The sequence below is a fragment of the Leptidea sinapis genome, chromosome 2, assembly GCF_905404315.1.
Source record: "Leptidea sinapis chromosome 2, ilLepSina1.1, whole genome shotgun sequence".
Taxonomy (NCBI): domain Eukaryota; kingdom Metazoa; phylum Arthropoda; class Insecta; order Lepidoptera; family Pieridae; genus Leptidea; species Leptidea sinapis.
In genome coordinates this window covers 28612158-28639704 of record NC_066266.1, presented here as the reverse complement: position 1 = coordinate 28639704, position 27547 = coordinate 28612158, and the positions used below count along the sequence as shown (strand labels likewise).

General features: G+C 36.0%; 1 protein-coding gene and 1 pseudogene across 1 annotated transcript in view; one reads left to right on the top strand and one right to left on the bottom strand.

Annotated features, from left to right (window-relative positions):
* Positions 1–10577: 10577 nt before the first annotated feature.
* LOC126974478 (uncharacterized) overlaps positions 10578–27547 on the top strand; it is a 39659-nt gene continuing 22689 nt past the window's right edge. The window contains 3 exon segments of the mRNA XM_050821995.1: positions 10578–10590; positions 11864–12513; positions 26728–26932. Of these exon segments, the coding sequence (XP_050677952.1) occupies positions 10578–10590; positions 11864–12513; positions 26728–26932 (868 nt within the window).
* Positions 15294–16422, bottom strand: LOC126977936 (putative nuclease HARBI1; annotated as a pseudogene).

Here is a 27547-nt window from a genome sequence, read left to right as displayed (position 1 = left end):
CATACAGATGGTGAGGATGATATCAAAGTTTGTTCTGTGTGTGCAAAGTACTCCTGGTATTTTTTAAATTCAATAGGCCTTTACTGCTTGGCCTTTACATCTCATCAATCGTCATTTGCACAGATTTCTCTCATCAAAACTGGGTTCAGTTACTTTTCTTATAAAAACTATTTGTTCTGGTTTGTATTGGAGTTCAATTCTATTCCAAACCTTCATATATATTATCTAAATTATCTTTTGTTTTATTTGTACTTGTAACTAAGAACTTATCTCTTGCTTTTTTAACAATAAGTTATTCATTTTGAGTCTATTGTATTGTGTCAACTGTAGCGTAAATACTGGTTATTACAGCACTGCACCATTCATGTACTACTGTGTACATGGCACCCAGTTGGCAACAGAATGTAGATCAAACATAATCTCTCACTTATCTTCATTTTGGCAAATAGCAGTCTTTATTGAGAGTTGTACCGGCTACATTTGATTGCATTCAATATAATTACTTCTATGTACACCACTATATTAAAATTAAAAACTTAACTGATTCTAATTATTACATTCTTAATTAGGTCTTGGAGTACCTCACTACTTTTGATATAAGCACACATAATTGACAAAAAATACTTCATGGACTCCATTTTTCTCCTCTACTCACTCCCTAGCACTAATCTTCTTAATATATATAAATTATGTGACACATTGTTTGTCCGCGATGGACTCCTAACCTAATGAACGGACTTTAATGGGGATTACTTCATGGAGTGAAGTTTGGTCCAACTTGAGAGATAGGATAGTTTGTATTTCAATTAGGGGTCCATAATAATTTTTATTTTCGATATTTGTTTTGTATCTACATATTTTCTATGAGAGAATTTAGTGACACACGATTTGACAGTTCCGCTGTGAAACAACAACAGGGAGCATTTACGAAATAATTCTTGATGTTTTGAAATATTATTGGCAAATTCCTATATAACAATTTTTTTTATTATCTACAGAACAACGTCTGTTGGGGCATCTAGTAATTATATATATTTATTTATTAGATAATATAGTAAATATTATCCAAAAACAATTTTCTTTGATACAACAATAAAATTTAGTTACCTATATGTAATAGGACAACCAATAACAAAAGCTATTAATGTTTAATATTGACAAAAGTTATATTGCATAAGGAATTTGGACACTTTAAATTTATTTAGGTTCCTATATATATGACTTTTACCGATTTCACTTTAGTATATGTTTATATACCTATATTAACTATATAAGAATTTAAAAAAGTGTTGTAAAAATAACAGACATCAATGTTTTAAAAACAATAACATGATATGTAATAACGAAAGCAATAATTGATTATGTTAGCTGTCAAAAGTAAAATAAAGAGTTGGAAAATTAATCATAGTATAATTTAATATGAGAAGGTATTTTAATTATTAATTAATTTGACTAACTTCTGCTGCATATAATGAAATAACCCCCATTAAAAAATTTCATCAGAATGACTCATTTTTAGGGACAACTAGCACTCAACTAAAATATAACTATGGAATAATTGTTTTCTGTATGTCTGCATAATTAGCATTTCGCCAGTAGTTGGCAGTAGTTAGCATGGGACATCCTTGGTAGTATGAGCCTACAAAAATATTGATAAAATCTATTTCATTTATAGATATTAAAATGTGATACAAAAAAAACACCAGAAAAAGATTAAGAATGTCGCCGACCGTGAAATATTACGCGGTGAAAAAGTGCGGAACGCTAATATAAAGTCCGAGTGGTGAGTTGGATTGGAAGTGTTCCATATCACTGTCACTGTCATATATCACAACGTATATAACATGTATACCCGTACCTCAGCATAAAATATATATTTTTTTAATTTGACCAACAAGCAGTCCAGGCTTTGAATATGTGTTAATATGTGTTTTCTAATTTAACGGTTATGATCGGTGCTAGGATTGAACCAAGTTTTATTTTTCTTATTACACCTGAAATAAATATAGTTCGTTATTAAGTGATATTTACAACTTATTTTTTTTAAATAAGTAATTACACAAAATATTTACAAAATTGGTGAAAACTAGGGAAACCAGAAATATTATAATTATGACATTTATTAATCTATTATAATTTAAAATTTAATAATTTTTGTACCTATTTTATGTTATTTATATATGGCTGTATTATTATGACATTTGACTGGGCCATAGTAGCCAAATAAAGAATTTCAAATTAAAAAAAATATATTATTATAGCGCCAAAGGTACTACTATCCCTTGTCAATTACTATTTTAAGTAATTATATTTGTGTATGTTATATAGTCTAACAGCATGAATATTTGTTTCAGGTTTAAAAAAACTTGTATCAATCTTTAGCACTTTAGAATTAATGCCTTTTATGCCTTATGTATGGTTTCTAGTTTGGTAGCTTGCGGTGGTGTCTCGGTCAAATATAGCGTTTATGTGTTATGTACTCCACGCCCGCTCAGACAGTTGACAGGATTTTTAGCATTACTAATATAGGTATCCCGGAACACACTATGTTGTAGTATTGTCGGCACGGCCACCGTTCCCAACTAATCCTTCAGTAAACATCTGGTAGCGGCCTACTTTTCATGTTTGTAGTTTCGCAACACGCAATAGACAAGTAAACACGAACGGCGCGGACATCGTGTTACATTTATGTTATGTTCGTAAAGATATAAACACATGATCGGATTTGGTGCGACCGAACCGTGGAACGAGGTCCGGTAGCGGACAATATTTGACGGTATGTCATTGTCCATCGCTCAAAATTTTTGAAGTGAAACTTCTTAATCGACGTATGAGATAAATTTTATTGAAAACCGTCACGATTTTTGTTTACGCGCCATCTTGTTTTAATCCAAGATGGCCGCAGCGCAAATTTATGATTGCAACATTATGAATATCGTACCCGAGCTTCTCGAGGGTGCAGAGAAAGAATTTCGGATATTTTTTTTTTTATTACTGTATTGTAACATAATTTAAAATTATTTTCTTCTGAAAATAATATAATAAAAAGACTTATTCTAATAACAAAATAGCGTTAATTTAAAATGGAAATTTTTTCTTAAGCCTAATCTACCGAAGTTCTGCGAAGTTGTAATTAGTAGAAAAATTATATTTTATAAGTTATTTTTATTACCGTCCAGACCGTACCGAGTACAACGCCAGACAAATTGTTGCGAGGCGTCTACCGGACCGTCTGATGTTCCGGCCGTACCAAATCCGACCATGCGATCCACTTATGCGATCTGGTGTGTTAATACAACCCCGTCTCTTTATTTTGACCTAGCTATTTAACAAGTATAGGCCGACATAGTGTATATCTATATAATTTTATTAAATATCGTATTAATCACATACCTACTTGTAATATACTAGCGTATAGAACACTTGACAGTTCGATAATGCGCCACCAATTTTTAATGTTAATGTGTGCGTCAGCACATTTTCATTAGTGTTACTAAGTTAGATTACCTAAGGATTAATATCCGCTGCTATCGCAAGTTGATACCGCAGACTTAGTCGCAATGTGCGGCAATTAATACTACGCCCAAGTGGGCGTACTCGAGCCAGTCTCGAACAATGTGTGACGTTGACGTGCCATATGTTCTGTTAAACTTTGCTAATAAATAAAACTAAAATGCCGGGTTGCGTAGTAGAATTTTGTAAAAATAATACTACAAAAAATAAGAAAGACACTGGGATCACATATCATCAGTAAGTATTTTGTATTTTATTAATTTCAATGTAAAATAACACGAAGCGTATGTTAAAAAATTTGAAATATGCCATTGAGTGTCAAGATGGCACGCACACAAGCATCTAATAGTTATATAATATGCACTAAAAAGTAAAATAATTGTTAGGTACTAGGTAACAAATAAAAAAAGAGTTTAAATAAAACACTTTTAACAGATTACAACGTGTCTAATTGTTACTGTTTTTAAATTAGATTTTTACGTAAAGATACATATTTATTATTATTTTAGTTAAACCTATGTTTGAGTCAGACAGTCCCCCTGAAAACGAGATCTGGAAAGGTCTTGAGCGTTTTAGTCCTTAAAAAATGTTTTATTTAAATGTGTAACACGCACACATTAATCAAAGAAAATACTAAAAAAAGAATTATCAAAATCAAGGCCAGTCTTAGGTTCTGAGGTAACAAAAATAATAAAATACCGACGATTTGAGAAGCTCCTCCTTTTTTGAAGTCGGTAAGAAAGTGATCGTCTTAAAATCATCAGTTACTCGGATTTACCTACGATATGTCTTAGAGTAAAACATTTTACGAACAATGTGGTGAAATTAATACGTGATCTTAATACGATGTCATATATATACAACGTGTTACAAAATCCCGTAAATTTTTTACTAATTCTCAAAGCTAAATATTTTGTCACCCCTAGTAAGGTGTCATGTCAGGGAACCAGATTATTAAGCAGGAAGGCCGATTTACTTGTTTATGAACCTATTTTACCTAATAATTGTCTACTTAATTAGCCTAATAGTTTTTCTATTTTTCATTCATAAATGTTTGCTACCTCCATACAAGGATGTCATTATACTAAAGTACTGGCTTCAAGAAATGTCATGTTGGGAAAAATGGTTATTTTATTTATGTGAGTGTATTTCGCCGATTGCTCAACGGTTGCCGAGATGGAGCATCGTGTTGGATCGGTTTTGCATCAACAACACTGATGGTGGTGCGAAATGCCACACAAGCCATATCCCGACGAGCGAGCTTGTGTATTGAGCAAGGCGGAGCACACTTTGTTAATATGTTGTTATTTTTTGGAGTATGTTATACAGCGTTACTACGGTTCTTAAATATTGTGAATGGACGCGTTATAAGGCCCCATTAAACCTCCGTTTTTTTCCTCTTGGCTTTACGGATAGTTTTGTAACACCCTGTAGAACATGTCTTATTATATTCACGCTCTTCATTGATACCGTACGTGTCATTACCAAAACACACTCGTTCAATTGTGCCTGTCTTTATATAAATCACTATCTAGCTAGCCGCAGGCAGGCATCAATGATAAACAGAGGATCTTTACATGTTTTATTAACAGAAGCCCCTTCGAAACATATTTATTCAATATTAGCTGATGGCTCGCGACTTTGTCCGCGTAGATAAAGGCTTGTTAAAAATAATAAGCAAGTTTGGAATTGAATATTATATCGTGTCCTATTCCTGTTCCGGTTCCTGTTTTCGCTACCGTTTCCAACATATTATATGAATCTTAATTCGAGGAAGATTGCCATGGCAAACTAAACCTACTATTGGTATAGTTACAGCTCATCGACGTGAATTTCAGTTTTTAATAAGTCCCGCAGGAATCATGGATTTAAGCTCTAGTCTATCGCTGTACCAAATTTCATCAAAATCGGTTCAGAACCTCCGGCGTAAAAGCATAACAAACTTACATTAGCAGGGATTTAAACAAACTACTGTCAGTAAATTAATTTTCCGCAGCGCGAATCTAACTCGTAGGCCGTTCCTTCGGGCAGGTACTATAGTAACCACAACGTAACTGTAGGTCTTCGCGACTCAATCCGATAACCACAATGTATGTTAATGTGTAACGTACCTGCCCGGGGAAGTTATTTGTACGGTCATATAAATACTGCTGCAACGTAAAACCTTCATCTTATTATTTTCTGTGCTCATATCTATAATGTATTTGTATTTAAAACATGAATTTGTAATTCATCTTAAATCACACTGTAAGTGCTGACCCAGTCATTGTGAGAATTGTCGTATGAAATGAATAGTCATTGACTGGATTATTTGTATTGCGAATATATAAGAATATCTAAGTCAAAAAAATATAGGTCTCGGACACGGACGAGTAAAAAAAGAAGGACTCCACGCCGTGATATTAGCAAGTGAAGCACCGTTATGATAGTGTGTGTGCGGTTACGGGGGATTCTAGTTACACAATTTTTTCTCCCTTAAATAATCATCATCCGGAAATCAACAACAAACATACTATAACCTTCTCCGAAACACGGTGCATCTTATGGTATAAGTATTATTACGATTACGGTTTAGAAGGAATAACGGCTCTCTATTTATTAGTATGTAGATGTTTAATGATATTGTTGTTCTCCATAGAAACTACGCTAAATATCATAATAGTTGTACTACAGGTACTACATCCTGAATACAGGAATATATGAAGGGTGGACGTTTTTGACGGAAATGAAAGTACTCTTAATACTTAATATAGGGAAATTTACTCAAATAAAACATACATACATCAACAAGACATCTTCATATATATATAATGAAAATGGTCTTTGTTTGAGGCTCTTTCACGCCTAAACCACTGATCATATCGACATGAAACTACAACCATTCGATGAGAAATTTATCCTAGATGGTTTATGGCTACTTATTTTTTTTATTGTATTTGTATAAACTTTAATTTATTTCCTTTTAAATTATCAGTTAAGAATCAACTGTCAAAATACGCGACATGGTTCTAGGTGCTATCTTCATCTCCCGAGATAAAATCTTTTGCTTTCGGACCACCTTTTTCGTACGAACGCTACGTGGACAATTTTTCTGTCACAAACAGAGGAGGTCTCATTGTACCTATTAATAGCCCGGTACATAAACATTTTTTCTAATACCAAGCGTATGGAGAGTTTTAAAAATTGCATTTGGCTCAATACCTACTTTGTGTAATGCAATCACAGCGATTCGGTTCTCTTTATAACCCTACTTTATTTTAATATCGCAATATATTATACAATGTACTAGCGCCAAATTGAGAAAACACAATGAACAATCACAATAAAAAAATTACAGATTCCAAATTCAAATGTAACATTTTGTTTATTTTAATTGTAACAGTATTTATGGCCAGACTTAGTATATGTCGCAAGTAGATATAACACTTGGCGTGAAGTATTCTCAATAGTTCGTATCGTTCCCAGTGTTCAACACAAGCACCTAGGTCGGGAAGGTCAGACCTTAACCTAGGTATAACTCGATTTCCCTCCCCCCCGCCTCTCCCCACCGCGCCTCCCGCCCCCCGCTTCGCCAATCAATGGCCGCCTGCCCGGTGACGCAACGACTCCCCGACTTCTACGGTCAGGGTTGCCAACGGTATAGTTTAAATCAGGGTTTTCATTACGTCATGGTCAATGTTTGATCACAATTTTAATTAATAAATGGTTATTTATAAAGTTTTATGTTGTTTGATGTAGTTCCTTGTTTCTAAATAGGCCGTTTGATTTCGACAGAATCGAACATATATAGTACGGGTGTAACGCTTTTTCCTTACGTGACATTTTCTGTCAATTCACTCTACTGTGAACCGCGTAAAAGAATTTCGTAATAAAAAATAACAGATATGTAATAATGACAAACAGGAGACAGTGGTTAATTTTTTTACTGTTTTTGTGGCTAGGACTGCTTTGTAATTAATAATGTTTTTGGAAGCTTTGAATGAACTATGGTGAGAGTCCCTGGTTCCTTTCAGTATGGTGCGCATTACATTCATGGTATCCTTTTTGGGATAAAATGTGATTCTCATCGAGCCCATCGCATGTAGCTGCTTGATTAGGCCGCAGTGGCGAGTATTTCTGCTTGCTTGGTACTTTTTTTTTATGGAAAAGGAGGACAAATAAGCGTACGGGTCACCTGGTGTTAAATGATCACCGTCGCCCACATTCTCTTGCAACATAAGAGGAACAAAAAAAATTTTTTGAAGGTGTCGTATCGTGTCGTATCGTCCTGGAAAGTCCCGTACAAGGAAGCTCATTCCACAGCTTTGTAGGACCTGGAAGAATTTTCCTTGAAAACCGCACTATGGAGGACCGCCACACATCCATATGGTGGGGTTGATATCCTAATAAGTGGCGTGTCGTGTGAAGGTGGAATTCGGCGGCAGGAATCAGGTGAAACAGCAATGCGGAACACTTCCCGTGATAAATGCGGTAGAAGACACACAATGAAGCGACGTCTCTACTCAACGCCAAGTGATCCAGCCGTTCACAGAGCACTGGGTCCCCTGGGGATTATCTTTGCGTCGATCACATGTTTTAGATTATTTTATATAATATAAGTGAAGCCTTATAGAAGTGGCTTTGAATATTTTTATCCCTCGGTCCTCTCTCATTTATTTTTTGGTATTTAATTAAACTATAGTTACATACGCCACATAATGGTCTTTCTAAGTTAACACCATTGATACAACGAAAAAGCGATAAAAGTACACAGAACTATTAGTTTATATAAGCCGTACTGCCAAATGATAACCCTGCCTCCCACCACCTTCCACCCCGCTCAAGGGTGGGTGTGGGGGTGTGGGGAGGAGTGGAGTTGACCTTGGTGTTTGTACGTGATTCCGTGAAGGTGCAAGTTTGATTCCCAACGGTTTATGGTTATACAAGTAACAGACATCTGAGATATTATTTCTTTATGTCTCGCAATGTGCGTTAGCCAGTTTAATAATCAACATACTGAGTAGCTAATTTCAAGCGTGGCTAACTGTTTACGAATTGCCAATAAAAATCCTTTACAGAAACTATACTTTAGCTTTCTTTTTCTATGTTGCTGTACATCTGTTAGAGATGTTCATGTATTTGTTTGACTATATGTCTATGGTTTTAACATTATGGCTTACCCAAATGATTTGAGTTTTCTTTAGTGTTGATTCCGCCAATATTTGCCGCAGTTGCGGCGCTTTTAGCGAGACAACACGTCCTGAGGATGCCTCGTGTAGAGGCGAAACACGTGTCGAATTGTTTAAAAACAAATATTGGCGGAATTAACACTAAAGAAAACTCAAATAATTTGGATAATTATGGATTTCCGCAAAGTAACGCCTACTTCAATAAATTTTATTATGGCTTACGACTGAAATCGACCGCGATAAAAAAAAATCAGTTGACATGTGCTGAGGAAACGTCCATTGTTTTAGGTCCATCGCAGACTATAGTAAAATATAGCAAGCTATACAGTAGTATATATATATATATATATATATACATACCTATAGCGTTGTACAACTTTCACCAATACAACACTAGTGGCTATCGCTTTTTATAGATATAGTACTGAACGCTCTATACACACCCCTAAGGATTATTATCGAATGATCTCGTAGCTCCTAGTTAGTTCTTGACAATATGTAACGCATTTTGAATTCAGCATATTAAGGAGATTTATGCAGCCTTCTTGACATAAAGAGGTACTTTGAATGAATGAAACCTTTATTACAAGTAAACTAAAAAGACACACTTTTAACTTATGCTACAACTGAATGATTATAATTACATTTCACCTAATATATACTATATCGTATGTTAATCATCACTCGCTTGTCCGCCGACATAGGTCTCCTCCAGATCTTTCCACATTTTCCTGTCGTAAGTTGTTTTTCTCCATATTGGTCCAGCAATCTTTTTGAAATCATCTTCCTATCGTATCGATTGTCTCCGTCTATTTCTTTAATCTCGATAGTAAGGTCATCTGCAAATCTCAAATGATGTCGGCCGTTGATGTTGATCCCGTATAGTTCTCAATCTAGTCTTCGAAAGATACCTTCTAGAACTGCAGAAAAGAACTACTTTACGAAGACAAAAATATTATATTGTTTTTAATTTTAAAAGTGCAGATTGACTACTTCTGGTCTCGCGCTTTCAAATTTCACCTCCGTTTTCGCTCGTAATCGCTAACTTTCTCCCATAAGTCAACAATATATTTCTTTTATTAGAAGTGGCAGTGACGTCTGCTATACATTGTGTTGTTTTAATATGATAATGGGTATGTTCCGATATGCACTGCGACCACTGTACAGTGTGACGTCAATTTAGTATACTGTGAAGCCGTTCCTTTATAGCCAGTTGTATTGGTTACTATTTAAAACGGAACGCAATCTCGTGCACTGTCAGCCGCAATTCGACGCAGCATTCAAATGAGTGTAATAAATGAATTAAATGAGTATTTTAAGTTTTCTAGTTTATTAAAAAAAACTGTTGTTGGAGTGCTGTCAAATTAAAAATATTTGGGATTAAACTGTAGGTATTCTATATATATATGTAAGATAGTGACTCATCACGATATATCTGGAACAGGCGTAGAGAATTGAAATTTGGTAGAAATATTCCTTTCGCCGAGTAGAGATCAGCTAAGAACGGATTTAAAGAAATTCCATCCGCAAGAGTTTTTTTTATAACAGAACAACGTCTGTCGGGTCCGCTAGTTGTTTGTGAAACGTTAGGCCCTCGAGTTGTTTTCACTGATCACGTGATCAAACACTCAAAAAGCGACTATCTTACCTCTCAAAAACGAGTGCTCTCAGTAGAATATGGCGGTGATTTATGACGTCATACATTTCCCTACGGTACTGCGGCAGTATACTGGCAGTCCATAATGGAACGAATTTTTCTACAGTCTACATACCCAATATAGCTAAGATATTAACTATATGTACGATTTAACGAGTCGGATGGATGATTAAAAAGTAAATCCAACGAGTAGGTAACTCGTTGGCTATGAAAGGTGTGTTTGTCAAGTTCGTCGCTAGATGACGCTATGCTGTAAGTACACTTACCAAACTTGAATTTAGTGAAATCAGAAACAATCCCAATACGGGGCAATGAAGAATGTAATAATAATAAAGCCTTTATTATTACAGTAACAAAACATAATATTTACTTATTAACTAATGCATACAATTTAATACATTTTAATTAATTAACTTAACTTACATAACTATATTATTAATTAATTATTTGCACTTTTAAACAGTCTGTGTCTTCTTTCTGTTAACTGTTTGTCCTTCGACAAAGGCCTCCTCCAAGGTATTCCATTCTTTCTGGTTCCTTGATATTCTAGTCCATAGTCCTCCTATCTGTTTCAGTTCATTCTCCCGTCGTATGAATTATCTTCCTCTTATCTCCTCTGAGGTACCATTTAGTTATTGCTCTAGTCCATTTTAGTGTTTCATCCCTCATAACGGGGCCTACTCATCTCCAATTCACTGTGCGTATTGTTTTCTCTATGCTTTTAAACTTAGTTTTTCCTTTATATATATTTTATATCCTGAAACGAGCAACTCTTATTTATATAATCTGAATCTCGGTAACGGCTCCAACGATTTTCATAAAATTTAGTATACAAGAGATTTTAGGGGCGATAAATCGATCTAGCTTTCAATTTAAAAAAGTGTAGTTATATCCGTGTTTTGATGAGAAACAGCTACAATAACATTTGAATATAACTAGGTAAATTTCGCGACTGTATACAAGACTATAATAGCTCAGATGGGACATTGGATGATCCGGAAAGCAGAAGACCCCGGTTCCAATCCAGATGTCCTATTAGCTTTTTTGTTCAAGTTTTGTACATTCTTAAAAATCCGAGCAAGGCTCGGTCTGCCGGATGTTGGCATATTGATATGAGCATTGTTGATACCAATAATAGTCGAATATGATATGGGGCAATGCTGCCGATATCAATACCATCTTTGTGCAAAAGATATTATAGCCGCATATTTGGTACGTGATTGAAACCGATTGCATTCCATTATTTCCATTAGTTGTTAACGATATAACCACCAAAACAAAAAAACAGGCTGACTTTATCATCACCGTCCAAATTAAGAGACTAGGGCCTTACAAAGACTATAATTTAAAACAAATTCCTCAACATTTAACTACTAAGTGATATTATAAATTCTTCTTAATACCTAATCTTTGGACGATGGTAATAAAATCTTAATTTTTTTTAATTCTTAATGTCCACATATAGTTTAAAACTGACATGACATCATGAAATGGGTTGAATTAAGTACCTACAAATAGCAATGAGTTAGAAATGTGAATATCAGCTATGTGTTCGTAGTCTGTGTTATCAAAGTGGCAGGAAATAGGAACGTGTCCGTGGAGCCCCCGCGCTCTACGGCCTACTACTACGCAGACCTCGAACGGATCAAACGACAAAATGGCGGACTGACTGCGTCGCACAATGGCCGACCGGCGGATTTACAAGATGGCCGACCGAGCACTGCACAAAATGGCAGCTCGGGCGTTGCACAAGATAGCGGACGCTGTGTATCACAGAACGGGCGGGAGAATCCCGACGAATTGAGCGAGTACGTGGAGACGAATGAGATATTCAACGATGGCGCTGTCAAGGAGATACCGCCGCTGCGAGACCGGTGGGCCGCGCCCAGGGCTGCAGAGGAGACGTACTCCACGGCCGGCACGTTCCCCATGCCCGAGCCCAAGGAGAAGGAGCCGCTGCTGGCCGAGCTGGAGATAGTGGGGCGGGTGCCGCTCACGCAGCTGTCGCCCACGCCCGGCGTGCGTAGGACCAGCTCCTGGTATCTCTGCTGCCCCAACGTGGCAGACGACGAGATCTCGCGGGAGTCCTCCTGGCGCTACTCCAGCCTGCGTCCTGTCACCGCGCCGCCCACTCCTGGACAGAACTCCTTCCACATGGTATGTTATAATCTCACAGTGTGATGGTTAGTAACTCTAACCTCTACGCTAATGATCCGGGTACGTGCAGAGATTTGTATGATTGAGTGAAAAAAAAGTGAGGACCGTTATTTTAAAATCACAGAAAATAAAGGGTTTATCAGTCATTACTGAAAAAAAAAACAATGTCATAATTGTAGCTATGAAAAGAGCAAATCATTGACACATTTCAATTACTTCTTGTGCATTTTTACGCAAAATTGACAATTTCATTAATAAAACCTTTCCAACGAGAGAATCAAATTGCCTTGATCACTGTTTTGTTAAATCAAAACTCAAAACTTCTACAGTTGTTTGTCATACAACCCTAACTGACCACTTTAGTGTCATGCTATCGTTACCTCTCAAAATAACCAGTAGAACGAGAATAAACTCAACTTTCTCAAAGACCGACTATGAGGCTGCGATCAGCCCATCACTGTCACTCATCGACCCGCTGCAATATTATGTTAATTTATGCAATTATCGCAATAGCCTTAAAATATTATCGAGTCTTGCTAAAATGGAACAACGTCATCGGCATTTTTGACAAGTTGACATTTGACTTTGATTGTCATTTTAAAATTCGACTAACGAGTAATGACTAACGAATAACAAAAACAGTGCAGCGTCGAAGAAGAAACATTTTTAGAGTAAAATCTGATTTTTGTTTAATCGTAATAAATTCATCAATCATATTGTATTCCGATTTGTGTACTCCACGTGTTAATATAATGGATTCGGAAACCGTAAGTATTTATTTCCTAATGCATTCGTTAACTGCTGACGCAAGATATTCGCGCCTAATTTATAACTATTTTTGTATTTAATTTAAAAGAATTCTCATAAATCATATTTACTCAAAATTTTTACTTGACCCTTTACAAGGCCGAAAAATAATTACTTATTAATTAATTAGTAATAAAACCACCAACGCTGTCATTTCTCGCCTAATTTGTTTGCTTTTAGGTTAAAGGCAAGCCTCTCACAAAAGAAGAATCGAAGTATTTGCTCGATTTAATTGAAGGTAATAAAATAATTACATCAAAAGCGACTAACGCCTTCAATAATAAGCAAAAAACACAAGAGTGGATGCCAATATCAGAAAAATTCAATGCTACAGCAACGAATTGCCCACGAACGCCTCAACAACTTCGCCTTAAGTGGGAGAATTTAAAGAAAAAATCACGGAAACGTAGGTCCAGAATCAGAATGAACCAAATTAAGGTTAGTTAGGTACTTGCATACAGTTGTCTCTAAAAATGCAGTTTTTACAAATTTTAACTGAATTTCCTTATTCCAGAGTGGTAGTGGTCCAGGTGACTACATACCACCAGATGATTTATTAGACCGAGTAGCTGGATTACTAGGCAGTACAGTCAGTGGTTTTACTGTGCCATTTGGAGGAGACAGGGAAGCCATGGAATTTACTATTGGTGGTGGTGGTAATGGTGATGGGCAGGGTGGTGCTGGTGATGTTAAAATTATTGGTGATGATGATAGGAATGAAGCTGTGCAGGTGTCCATTATAAATGAAAATGAAATGCTTATTCCAATGCCTTTGCCTATTGACAAGAGCATCGGGATAAGCATTGAGACTGAGATGCCACATGTGGATCAACCTCATATAAATACGCCAAATAAGTTTAAAAGACTTACATTTTGCACACCTGTGATAATGTTGATTTTATAATACAATACTAACTTTATATGGAGTATGTCCATAGCACATATTGAGTCCACTAAAATACAATGCCTTAGCAATAAAAATCAATATCACAATAAAAACATAACATTGTTTTCCATTCTACTGTTTTTGATGGTATGCTTGCAGCGCTTCATAAATTTAATTATATTTATGATGTATATGTTATTTTATTTTGTAAGGAAAAAGGAAAGCTTTATTATTTTTACTTTGTTTTCCAGTTAAAAAGAAATGGAAACCAGATGAGAGCAGGACCACAAGGAACAATGCAATAGCCGAATATTATTCTACCAAAAAATTAAGTACAGATGCTAAATTAATTAATATTAAATTAGAAAATGAAAATTTTAAGCTAAGAAATGAACAACTGAAGTTAGAAAATGAAAAGTTACAATTAGAAACAGAAAAACTAAAGTTAGAATTAGATAAATTAAGAAAGCAAGACTAAATTAATTGAGCTTACATGTATGTTGTAGTAATTTAATAATATTTTTTCTAATTGGTAATAAGTAGTATTCGGATAGGTATGGTTTTCATAAAGAAGTCTGTAACAGTAATTTATTATTAATATGTATTATCTTATATCTTTAAACGAGCAATTCTTGTATATATATATATATATATATATATAATCTGAATCTCGGAAACGGCTCCAACGATTTTCATAAAATTAAGTATGCAGGGGATTTCGGGGGTGATAAATCGATCTAGCTAGGTTTCAATTAAAAAAAAATGGTTTTATCAATGTTTGAATGAGAAACAGCTACAATAACATTAGAATACAAAGGTAAATTTCGCCACTATATACAAGACTATTATAGCTCAGATGGGACATTGGGTGATCCGGAAGGCAGAAGACCCCAATTTAAGTTTTTGATAGCAGATCGATAGTAGCAATAAGTGTCTTTTTGTACTTGTTACTATAACAAGATTATACCTTTATATATTATTAACATATAGTTAGGTATTGTTTTTGGATTCTGGTGAAAAATTTCAATAAAATTCAAAGTTTATAACAAATGTGAGTATGCAAATTTTTATCATTAAAAAACATTTAACATTTTATAATATCTGCTAAAGTATCTGCTATATACTATGATAATACCTTTCTATAGTATTCCTGGTTTTGATGTGTGCTTCATTATATCGCTGTTCCGCTTGTGTAACTGGATTTAAAACTGGTGTCAATAAATATGTTCTATTTGGATAAGCTCCCAGCATCCAGCGGTTGCCAAATTGACCTGTATCACATTGAGCTGGAAATATGTTATTATTATTACTTTCAATTATATTAAACAAAACATACAAATAATAATTATTTGCAGTACCTCGGAGAATGGAATTATTAAATATAGTTGCATCATGAGATGAGCCTGGCCAACGGGCCACTACATTCATAAACCGCAAATCAGCATCACAAATTGCCTGTAAATTCAAAGAGAAATATCCTTTATGATTTCTATATTCCTCACCAATTACATTACCTAAAACAAAATCATAATTATTTGCAATTTATATATGAAGTTAAAAGCTACATGCATATTGGTAGGTGTAGTATATGATACTCACATGGTGATTGAATTCTTATATGAGTACAATCAATTGCAGCAATAATTCGAGGAAATCCAGCAATTCTGTAGAATTTCTCCGAGCTTTGTTGGTGAATTACAACATATTCATCATATAAGTTAGCAATTGCTGATGATATATCACCAACTATCCTCCCAGCTGTAGACGTAGAGACCCCAACAAAGTCAGCTACAGAATTGTACCCAATGCATAGAAGCGCAATGTTAATAAAAGTTGATGAAGTGGCAATACTCCATTGTTCCTGAAATATATAACTGTTATGTACCAACTAATCTTTCTATTTATAAAATAACCTTTACCGTAAGATGTCTGATCATATTATTGATAATAATAATATTCATACCTTGTGGAAGTCACACGAATATATGGCATTAATTTTGTGAGTAATGTCTGGAATGCTGGTTTAGTTAACCTAAATCTAAAGGTAAATTCGACATCATCCAAACTCTGCATATAATTAATTCTTCTCAATTGCCTTGCAGCAGCACGTTGTCTGTCCTCACCATCACTATCAGTATCCCAATCGGATAACTGAGCTAATTCTTCCAAATCACTCTTATCACTATCACTTGAAAATATTGATGAAGTCATTTTATTTTTAACTAATTATTTAATATCCACGATAATTAATAATTATATTATTATGTAAAATAAAATATATACTATAATCTTAAAATCTGTAATCCGACGAACTCCTAGGATAGCAATCTGCGACTGTTTTCACCGATCAAAACACATGTCAGAATAGTCCGATTGTTTATTGACAACGCAAAACTGCCATTTTCGAACAGAGAACAATCTTTAATCTATGATCCGTCCTCTCAGAGATTGTGTGATTGTTAAGATTAAAATCTCTATCTATGGATTGATTAGTGGCATGCTTAACTCAAGATATTTATTAAAATATCAATCGCGGATACCAAACACTGGATTAGGATTGATTATTAATTTCGGGCGCTAGACGACAGGTAGCCATCAAACCTTGGATTACACCGGGACTGTAAATGTATGAAGAATCGAGATGAACTACACAAAAAACTCCGAAAGGATCCCGAAAACTTATCTCTTAATATAACATACAAACGTTATCGCAATACATGTAATAATATAATAAAAAATATTAAAAAACATTATTTTGAATCAGAATTAGCAAAAGCCAAATATAATGTCAAAAATCAGTGGGGATTAGTTAAACATATGTGTAATTTAAATATCCAAACTAAAGTTCCATCGGAGTTATTATGCTCTAATTCAAACTCCCAAGCTGCACTGGATAACATTAATAAGTATTTTGTTAATGTTAGTAGTAATTTGGCTAACTCTATCCTGCTTAGGAAACACACAAATGAGTTGGAATTATTTAAGAAAAGTAGACAAAACACAACTAGTGGACCATTAAATTCCTTTATGCTTTTGCCAACAGATGAAATGGTAGTAAACAAAATTATCTATAAAAAAGATGGGATGAGATCTCCACATCTTTTATCAAAAAAGCTGCTGATGCCATTGTGAACCCCTTGACACGTATATTTAATGCTTGTTTATCTAAAGGCATATTTCCAGATGGATTTAAGAAGGCAATTACTGTCTCTATATACAAATCAGGAGATAGAAATAAAGTATCAAATTATAGACCTATATCTCTTTTGGCAACTTTCTCAATATTAATGGAAAAGTTAATAAACACACGCTTACAACAATATCTAGAGGTAAATGAATTTCTCTCAGGCAACCAATATGGGTTTCGACAAAATACTTCTACGAGTGATAGCACTTGCACTTGATAAATTGACTTCGTATGTTGTCGAAAACTTGGATAACAATAAAAAATGTGTTGGCATATTCCTAGACTTAGCAAAAGCCTTTGATAGTGTTTCTATTCCTATCCTCCTAAACAAACTTGAGAGATTAGGCATTCGAGGAATTCCATTGCAACTCTTTCAGGATTACTTGACAAATCGAAAACAGCTTGTTAATATTGATGACAGTCTAAGCCAAGAAGAAAGTATAACTTACGGTGTGCCTCAAGGTAGTGTTATGGGTCCCACATTATTCTTAATTTATATTAACTTGCAAATGACAAAAGGCCAAATAATAAGATTTACTGATGATACCGTTTTACTGTTCAGCTCAAATACCTGGAAAGAAGTTAGTGATGCAGCGAATGAAGGTTTTGCTGCAGTAACTTCATGGCTAGATAATCACCTACTGACACTTAATATCGAAAAAACAAAGTTTCTCACATTTTCCATAAACGCCAATAGTCAACCCTCTTCGAATTCCGTAATTATTAAAGCACACACATGTAGTAACTTCGGTACTTGTCATTGCGAACCAATCACTAGAAGTAATTCTACAAAGTATCTCGGTGTAATAGTAGATCAAAACCTTAACTGGAAAGAACATATCTCCAACCTAACTAATCGCGTAAGAAAATTGATTTACATATTTAAGACAATTAGAAACGCATGTGATGTAAAATGTCTACTAAATGTTTACTTCGCACTATGCCAGTCTATATTACAATACGGTCTTAATGCCTGGGGAGGTACCTCAAAAGGCACCATGTTAATAGTTGAAAGAGCTCAACGTATGATTCTAAAAGTTATGACACGTAAAAAATACACATATCCAACAAGCTTGCTATACTCGGAATTGGGAGTGCTTACGGTACGTAAATTATTTATTAAATGGGAGATCCTGGCACAACACAGAGTTAAACCTTACTTCACTACGAGACGTAGAACAGATGCAGTCTATAAAATACTTAAATTTAGGACATCCTTTGCTCAAAGATATCATGGTTATCTTGGTCCCTACCTTTCCAACAAACTTAATAAAATTTTAAAAATCTTAATCATAGATCATGCAAAACCACAATTGATAAATATCTGAAGTCATTGGACTACAATGAGACCGAAAATTTACTAAAAAATCTTATTTGACCAGTAGGCACAAAGGCATTTCTTCCCCTCGGGTACATAAATACAGTACCTACACACATCACCCTTCACACATACACACATCGCTACTCATTCACCATACACACATAACAACAGTCATAACGTAAATATAATATAACACTTGATCGATTTTGAACACAATCAAATACCTAGTTTGTATAAGTTTGCTAATTTCAAGTACTCGCACCTAAGTATCGCTGATCTAAGGACGATGAATACTATCCTTTCGTGATACAGTTTTTACTAGTACGAAACGATAGGGTTAATCAGTTTAATGACAGCCACTAAGTTACCTATACTAATGAAAGTTAACTTTGAATAATAATTAGTTATATTGTATTTAGTTAATTCTATAGATTAAGAAGCTGTATAATGGTTTTCATATTTTAATAAAGATTATTATTATTAAATAGCTAAGGAAAGTGATTTGCGTCCCTACCCCGTTGTTAACCCAGCGCTACTCAGATCCTACCTTCTTAATAATACACTACATAGTATTATTGCATACATAGCATTATATCTATAATTATTGACGGGATTCTTTAAAACTATAACATGTACTAATCTAGTAGGTATAAAAAACTGACTTACAATCTCATAACTACTGTACATAGCCCGAACTTTTTTCTTTGGCCTAAATTAAACCCAAGTGATAATGAAGTACCGCGCGAGGTTTGTTAATTATAATTGTGTCGTCACATTACCGACGTAACGGCGTTTGGTTGATGACGGTCGGCAGTACTCCATTGTTCCACTTAGGGCCCTTTCACACCAAACGAATCCGAATCAAGTTGAATCTGATTGACCAAGATTCGGCTTCGAGCGCTCCGTTTAAATGTGAAGGGATTCTTTTCCCCCCTTCAGACCGGACGAATCTGGTTCAATCAGGTTTGATTCGAGGTCGCACTTGATTCAACCTGTCAGATTCCTCGTCCGGTCAGTCTTGAATCAACAACCATACGAGATGGACGTGGAGTTATTAATTTTAAAAGTTAAAGAAAATAGTGCGATTTATGACGCCAGTGATAAAAATCACAGCAACAGAAATCTCATATGTTCTGTGTGGAGGAAAATTGGCGAAGAATTAAACATTCCAGGTAAGAATTATATTGTACTCAGTAATAATAATCATTATTTCTATGTTAGATCATATGCTCGTATTGATTGTATTTTGCAATATTTGAGTTTGTCGGCTATAAATGAATAGGAATTGTACAACAAACACCACACTGTGTATCACAAATATTTTAATAAAATAAATAGAAAATCATTTTTTTTTATTAAGTAAAGTAAGTAAAAATAGTTTTCAAGTAAATACAGTAGGTAATTTCAATTTTGCCAAGGTATAAATCCTGCAGGCTGAAGAAAATACTCTTTCAGGTGGTTTCTTGTTGTGATTGCTTCATTTGTTCCTCTTCTCTGAGTGGTGGGAGGGATTGGCTATTTTCTTCATTCCAAGAGAAAAGTTCTTGATCTAACATAACATCTCTAGGGCTTTGTTGTTTTTAATGAAATTATGCAAAACGCAGGCACACTTTATAGTCATATCTGTTTGGATGACATCAGTTTTAATGGATACCTGCAAAACTTCAAACTTCTTTGTAAGAATTCCAAAAGCACATTCTACAGATATTCGAGCGCGAGACAGTCTGAAATTGAAATTTCTTTTACTGAAATCTAGATCCCGTCGTGGAAAAGGTCTTATTAATTTTTTTTGGAGAGGGAAAGCTTCATCGCCAACTAGGTACATCTCTGTTTCGTACTGAGAACCTGGCAATGAGAACTGGCCTTCTGGTACGTTCAATTGGCGAGCGTTGTAACTTTTCCCCATTGCAGATTGTGTGAATACCGTACTATCATTTTCCTTTCCATAAGCACCAACTTCGATCATTGTAAAGCAAGCGTTAGCATCAGCAACAGCAAGCAAAACAACAGAATGAAAATCCTTGTAGCAATAAAAAAGTGACCCAGCATTTGGTGGGCGTTGTATACGGCAATGTTTGCCATCAATGCTTCCTATACAGTTCGGCATATTCCACTTCTCGTGATAGTCTTTTGCTATTTTCATCCATTCATCACGACTAGGAACACACATGTAACGGGGATGGAGAGCATCCCATAAAGCTTTCGTTGTTTCCTTTACTATTTCGTGGATGGTCGACAACCCAACACGGAAGTAGAAACTGAGAGAAGAGTACGAATGGCCAGTAATTACATACCTGCAAACAAAGAAAAACAATACAATTTATGTTAATTAAAACCTGGTTAATCTGTTAAACTATTTACAAATAAAATGTAATAATCAGTAAATTTATAAAGTTACATTCTCCTTATATTTTTTTTGCAGGAGACAAACTGAAGGAAAAATGGCATCAACTACGTTCCAACTACATGCGTGTCAAAAGAAACGAAAAACACAAACCCTCTGGATCTGCGGCAAAATCAAAAACAAAATGGCCTTACTATCATTTGATGTCATTTTTGGACCAATTTTCAGAATCAAGAGATACTTCTGGGAATGTACAACAAGAATCACTCAACCAGCCAGAATTTGTTAGTGAACTTCAAATACAGAACAACCAGAAACTTCAAATCCTACAGTCAATAATAAGAAGAAATTTACGAGGAAAAGGCAAGCTGCAATAGATGACATCGATTCCCAGTATTTGAGTGAATTGAAAAAAATTAATTCATCTCGGCTGGATGACAACGACCCCGACCGGATGTTTTTGTTAAGTTTGCTACCATTGGTGAAAAACCTGACTCCTGCTGATAACGTGGACTTCAAACTTTACTCATTACAATTTTTTATCTATATTCAATATATATAACTCGGCATATCAATTTATATAACTCGGCATATTTTTCCCATTGATGGTTACCATTAGAGACCGGTAAAGTTTTTCACGCTTTAACGATCTCAGCCATTGTGGCCTATATATACAGATTTAATTAATTGATTTTAATAATTATACAAATATCTAATTCAAGTTTCAAACGGTGAGTGTATGTTGTTCTTTAAAATAAAAAATATATACAGATTTAATTAATTGACATTTTATTACCTGAGACAAATTGCGAGTCGTTTCTCGGCTGTGATAGACTTTCTATAATTTGTATCCAGTTTCGAGATTTCAGGTCCCACCAAATCCAGCAGTATTACGAACAATTCCTCACTCATTCGGAAGAAGTCATAGAATTTCTTCTCATCATTTTATAGGTCAGGATGTAAATGATGAAACATACCAAAATTCGGCCTTTTCCTATTTATGTGATGTATCCACACTTTACTTGTTTTCTGTTTCCGCCGTTGCCTCCTACGAAACACTATTGCATTTAAAACAACTGCGTCCATGATGATAGCTCAAAAGCAACTAAAAGAAGGAAAACAAAAAGAAGATGAAAGGATTTTTATAGATTCAGGTTGATTCAGCTGGTGTGAAAGAGTGGAGATGACGAATCAGATTCAACTTGATTCGGAGTGATCCAGATTGATTCGGATTCGTTTGGTGTGAAAGGGGCCTTAGGGCGACATGAGGTCTGTGCCGCGCGCCCGTGCCCGGAATACTAATGACCTACGCTCTGTGCATTAATGTCGACTTCAAGTCTCTACTCTTATAACGATGCATATGCATGCGTCATGCGGGATACAGTTTCAGGGTTGCATACCTTAACTTAAACTTTTCGTAAATGTTATGTATCTTTAACGTACTGTTTGAATCTGGCTGGTTTTGATGACAGTAAATAAAATAAAAATAGCATTTATTGCTGCTTTTCCTTACATTTAGTATATACATGCCTACTTACTAAACACTAAATTGAATTAATCTATTCTATTATTTGAACCATCGGCAACTGGATGTTTGTGTAGGACAGGTTGTCTTTCGACAAAGGCTTCCTCTAAAGATTTCCACGTATTCCTGTCTCTTGCTAAACGGGTCCATACCGGACCGGCCAGGAAAGTGGCCTCAAGAAATTGAGGTCATCTTCCCATCTTTTGCTTTATCTGCCTCTATTTCTTTTGCCATCTCTTGGGTACCATTCTGTTATTAACTTAGTCCATTTTTCTTTACTGTCTCGTAACATAATATGTCCCGTCCAACGCCATTTAAGCTGCCTGTATGTAGTGTGTGCATTTGTTAATTTTGTTTTCGTTTTAATTTTTTGTAATTTTACTTTATCAATTATTTTTATTCCTAAAATACTCCTTTCCATATCATTTTGGCAGGCTTTCAATGTATTTTCTTGTAATTCTGTTAGGTGCTAACATAAAATGTCTGGCATCCATATAGTAAACATGGCATAATGCACATTTCATGTACTTTCTTTTTTCCTCTCATTGACATTTCTTTATTTTTCATTACTTCTCTAAGAGACCGATACCGTTTCCAAGTATTAGTTATTCTTCGTTCTATTTCTTTATTCATGCAATCATCTCTAGATATAAGTTGGCCCAAATATATATATATATTCATTTACATATTCAATTTGTTCATTATTTACTGTTATTTGAAAATGAAATGAAATGAAAATGAATTTATTTCGGAAGAAAAACTGACACATTCACACAAAAAAGTTAAAGAGAACAAAATATATGCTTAATCTAATACTTAACTTACTTGACTTAATACAAAAGAAACAAAAGCAAAACTTGATGTGGCAGTGGTCTTCCAAAACTGGAGTCACTCAGTTATAGTTGTGTCCATACACTATAAGCACAACACTGATTTTCAGTGACCCCATTGTGCGAAGTTTGGAGCTGAACTGACATATTTTTAAAAGTAAAATATAATTAATTGTGGCACTAAAATAATTATTATGAGAAAAAAAAATATGATTAACAAAAACAATGTTACTAAAAATAAATAATGACAATAACAAAAATGATAAAAAAACGTATGTGTGTAAATATAGGAAGAAAAAATAATAATAAATACGAGAAGGTATTTTATATGATACAATGAAATTTAAACAGTGTTCACCAAGGCAGGAGATGTAGGGAGGTATTGGTCATTAATAAGTTTTTTTTTTTTTCTAAAATCCGAGACTGTATATAAACCCCGTAGCGGCGGTGGTAAATTATTCCAGCACTTGGTGGCATTGTACGTGAAACTTCCCCTGAAAGCCGCAGTGTGATGCTTGGGAGGACAAAGCTTAGCCTTTACAATGTTCCTTGTTATAAAATTCAACACCCTGCCCTCATTTGCCCATAACAGTTTCGAATAGAGATATGCTGGCGTTTTTGTCTTTATAATTCCAAAAATCATACAAGCGAAGTGTAGCCGTCTGCGACTTTCCATGTTCAGAATATTGGCTTCTCTAAGATGCGGACTCACATGAGATCTGTGTGGAATATTCCAACAAAACCGGGCGCAGGCATTTTGCACTCGCTGTATAGTACTTTTGGTGCGGTTATTTCTTCGTTGGTTACTGCTTGTTGGGAATTATATATTGATTAATTGCTTGTCATAATTTTGGTTTTAGTTAGGTTCATTGTCAGACCGGCCTAAATTCCTGAAGATCATCTCCAGTACTCCTGAAAATAATTTAGGTGATATTGGATGTCCTTGGCGTACACCTCTTTTAATAGGAAATTAGTTACCCGTACATTCATGTTTAATTTGTGCTGTGCTCGCTGTGTATACGCTTTTTTAATTGTTCGTATGTATTTGCTTGGACCCTTTGTTTTTTTTTGAGCGTCCCATATATACTTATATGTACCAATGTATCAAACGTTTTGTTAAAGTCAACGGACCCTGTGTAATATGTAGAAATTCTTTATATTTCTGTATAATTTGTCTTAGAGTGTGTATATGATCAATAACTGAGAATTTGCTTCGGAAACCAGCTTGTCCCTGTTGGTTTTCCTCTAATGTGTTGGTAATTCTGTTTAATATGATTTTTGAAAATACTTATAAATATTAGACATTAAACTGATCGGCCTGTAGTTTCTTATATCGCCTCTTGATGACAGTAAAAGGGTTTAAAAAAAGAAATAGGTGTTGTTTCCAACATTTGTTTGTCTTTCTGTCAAAACGAATTGAACCTAATGAAAAGGAAAAATGCGGAAAATATATACGAACTTTATTGGACTTAATGCAGTGTTAGTAAAAGTAGCACAAAATTGGTTTTCAATCCGGGAATTCTGATGTCAAAAATATACCTCGCTCTTTCCGCCCTGTCATGGATGTAATTGGCGACATTTTTGATAATGGAGTAAGATCGGCATATCAGAAGCTACGACATAATAGCTGAAGGATTTGCAATTGCAATTTGCAACAAAAGAGTTTCGACACGAGCTCACTGAAAGATATCTGATGAACTCACTAATATGTAATGAAACCAAATGGTTTTTGAAGAGGTTGATAACTGGCGATGCTGTTTGGTGGGATACGAAGGTTATTATTAATTATCAGATACCCGATGAGATTACAGCTAGAAGTTGAGTGTGAGCAACCGGAACTGATCAATATAACGGGTCTTTAGACATTGAGTAAAAATTAAGAAAGTCTGGTTGGCAGGTGCTAGTGCATCTGCCGTATGACCTTGCGCCTTCAGATTTCAAGCTGTCTTGGTCTCTTTAAAATTATTTCGGCCCTGTGAGGTTAACTTAGAGAGAGGACGCCTAATTGAATTAGCAGGTTTTTCGACCAACATTTTACTTCAGAATGGCGACGGCGTGGCGTGGGACGACTTTGAATTTGAATGCGTGATCACAAGGTTACTTACAGTTTATTCCAAAATGAAATTATGGAAAATTGATTTTAAGACATATATTATTGTCAGGCCTGAGGCATTCATTTAGGACTGGGGGGTTGTTTTTTTGGCTTTTTTTATTTGACATTGATAAGTGTCATTTCCGTGACCTTCGTGAATAAACTGATTTTGATTTGATTTAAAGACCGTATTCATTATATATGACGAGGAAAGAAGGTTTGTATTGTTTTTAAAAGGTGTGACGTCACTATTGTTGATTTGCTGGTGATCACTCATAATTGGATCAGAACGAAAACTGCTCGGGTATTTGATCACCTCCGTATATTCTACGGGCAGCGTTACGACGTCCCAGAGAGGTCCGTATCGTAGGACAGCCCGAGCACGAGTGCCTCAAGTGCCGTCGAGTTTTCTTCTCACCCCCTGTGTGAGGGCGGAAGGAAGGTGTCAGGGCGGGGCCCTATACCCTGGCACTTCTTCTCACAAGACGTTAGGAGAGTCATTTGATTATATTTGGAGTCTTCTTGGAATGTGGTTGTGGTCGCTACATGTGATGTCATCTAACGCGCGCCCGAAGGGCGCGTGGGGGATGATGATCGAGGAGATAGCCTCCTGCATCAGGAACCAGCGCTGGACATGACTATGTCCAGGTCGTTGCGTTGGGGTTCTTGCGTCCCCCATGACGTTTTTTCTTCCGTTTTTCAACATTTTTGTCTTCATTAGGCTTCTTGGTGGGCGCCCCCGCTTGTTCCGAGCGATCGAACTCCGTTGGTAGGATACACGGGGCGATCGACTGGTTGGCGAGGATTCTTGGCTTCAAGGCTTCCGGGACTAAGTATTCTAGTTTGAGTCCTTGTATGAGGATGCCCAAACTTTCTAATGCCCCATCACTTGCCTCAAGTGTCGATAGTGTGGCCGTATTTATAGGGCTCGGCGCACGTACACGTGTTTTCAATTCGTGTTTTTTTAACAATAATTTCACATCACAATGTAATCAAATGATAACTGAATTATTCTCGTTTTTATAATAGGTGTGCTGCAGTATTTGCGCCGAGATATATATATATATATATATAAACATATTAGCTGACCCGACAGACGTTGTTTTGTAGATAGTAAAAAAAATACTGTTTTATAGGAATTTGCCACTAATATTTCAAAACATCAAGAATTATTTCGACAAAAATTGTTATAATGAAATTGTTTTACAGCAGTACTGTCAAACCGTTGTGTTGCGTGCAGGTGGGTGGCGGGCGCTCGGAGCTCGCGGCGCTGCGTGCGGAGCGAGACGCGCTGGGGCGCGCGCTGAGCGGCGAGCGCGCGCGGGCGGCGGCGGCGGCGCGGGCCCACGACGCGCGCCTCGCTGAGCTGCACGGAGTCATCGCCGAGCTGGTGCGGCGCGCGCAGGCCCGCCGCGCCGCCGCCATCCCCGAGGAGGACGACTCGGGTACACTACATCCGCAGTACTAACTGGCCGTGCGAGAGAACAACTTCGCACTGTGCCATACTAGACACTAGTAGAGCGAACCCCTAAACAAATTAATTCTAAACATAATACTACTATAACCTGGGTCTTCCGCGTAGGCCCTTACGGGCCTCAGGGTAACTGTTCGTAGTGGTGGCCCCTTTCAGTGAAATAATTGTCGCCTGCAACTACAGGCGGAGCCCTGAGTGGGACTGCAAGGTCCATGGTGTCGTATCCGGTGGTATCCTGCTGCAGTGCGATCGTGCCCGCGTAGGGTTGCGAGCGGACTGCGGCAGGGTGGTAAGTCCGTGGTTGGTTTGCGCCCGCCGCTCAGCGAGGTCGAGCCCGCCGGTTGTATACCGTCTTTTGTCCGGCGATCGTTGACCTGATTCCGTACGAAGCGTGGTACCCCGGAAATGAGTAGCGTCAGCGACTGCTACGCTCACAGCGACTTCAGACCCGTCTTACTTAAAGGCATAAAAGGCATTTATTTTCTCAAAATTGATTCCTTTAGAATTCTTTTTGGTGTCATTTCTTATACTACTAGATACTACTACCGCTTCGGAAACAAATGGCGCTCTGAGAGAGAAGAAGCGG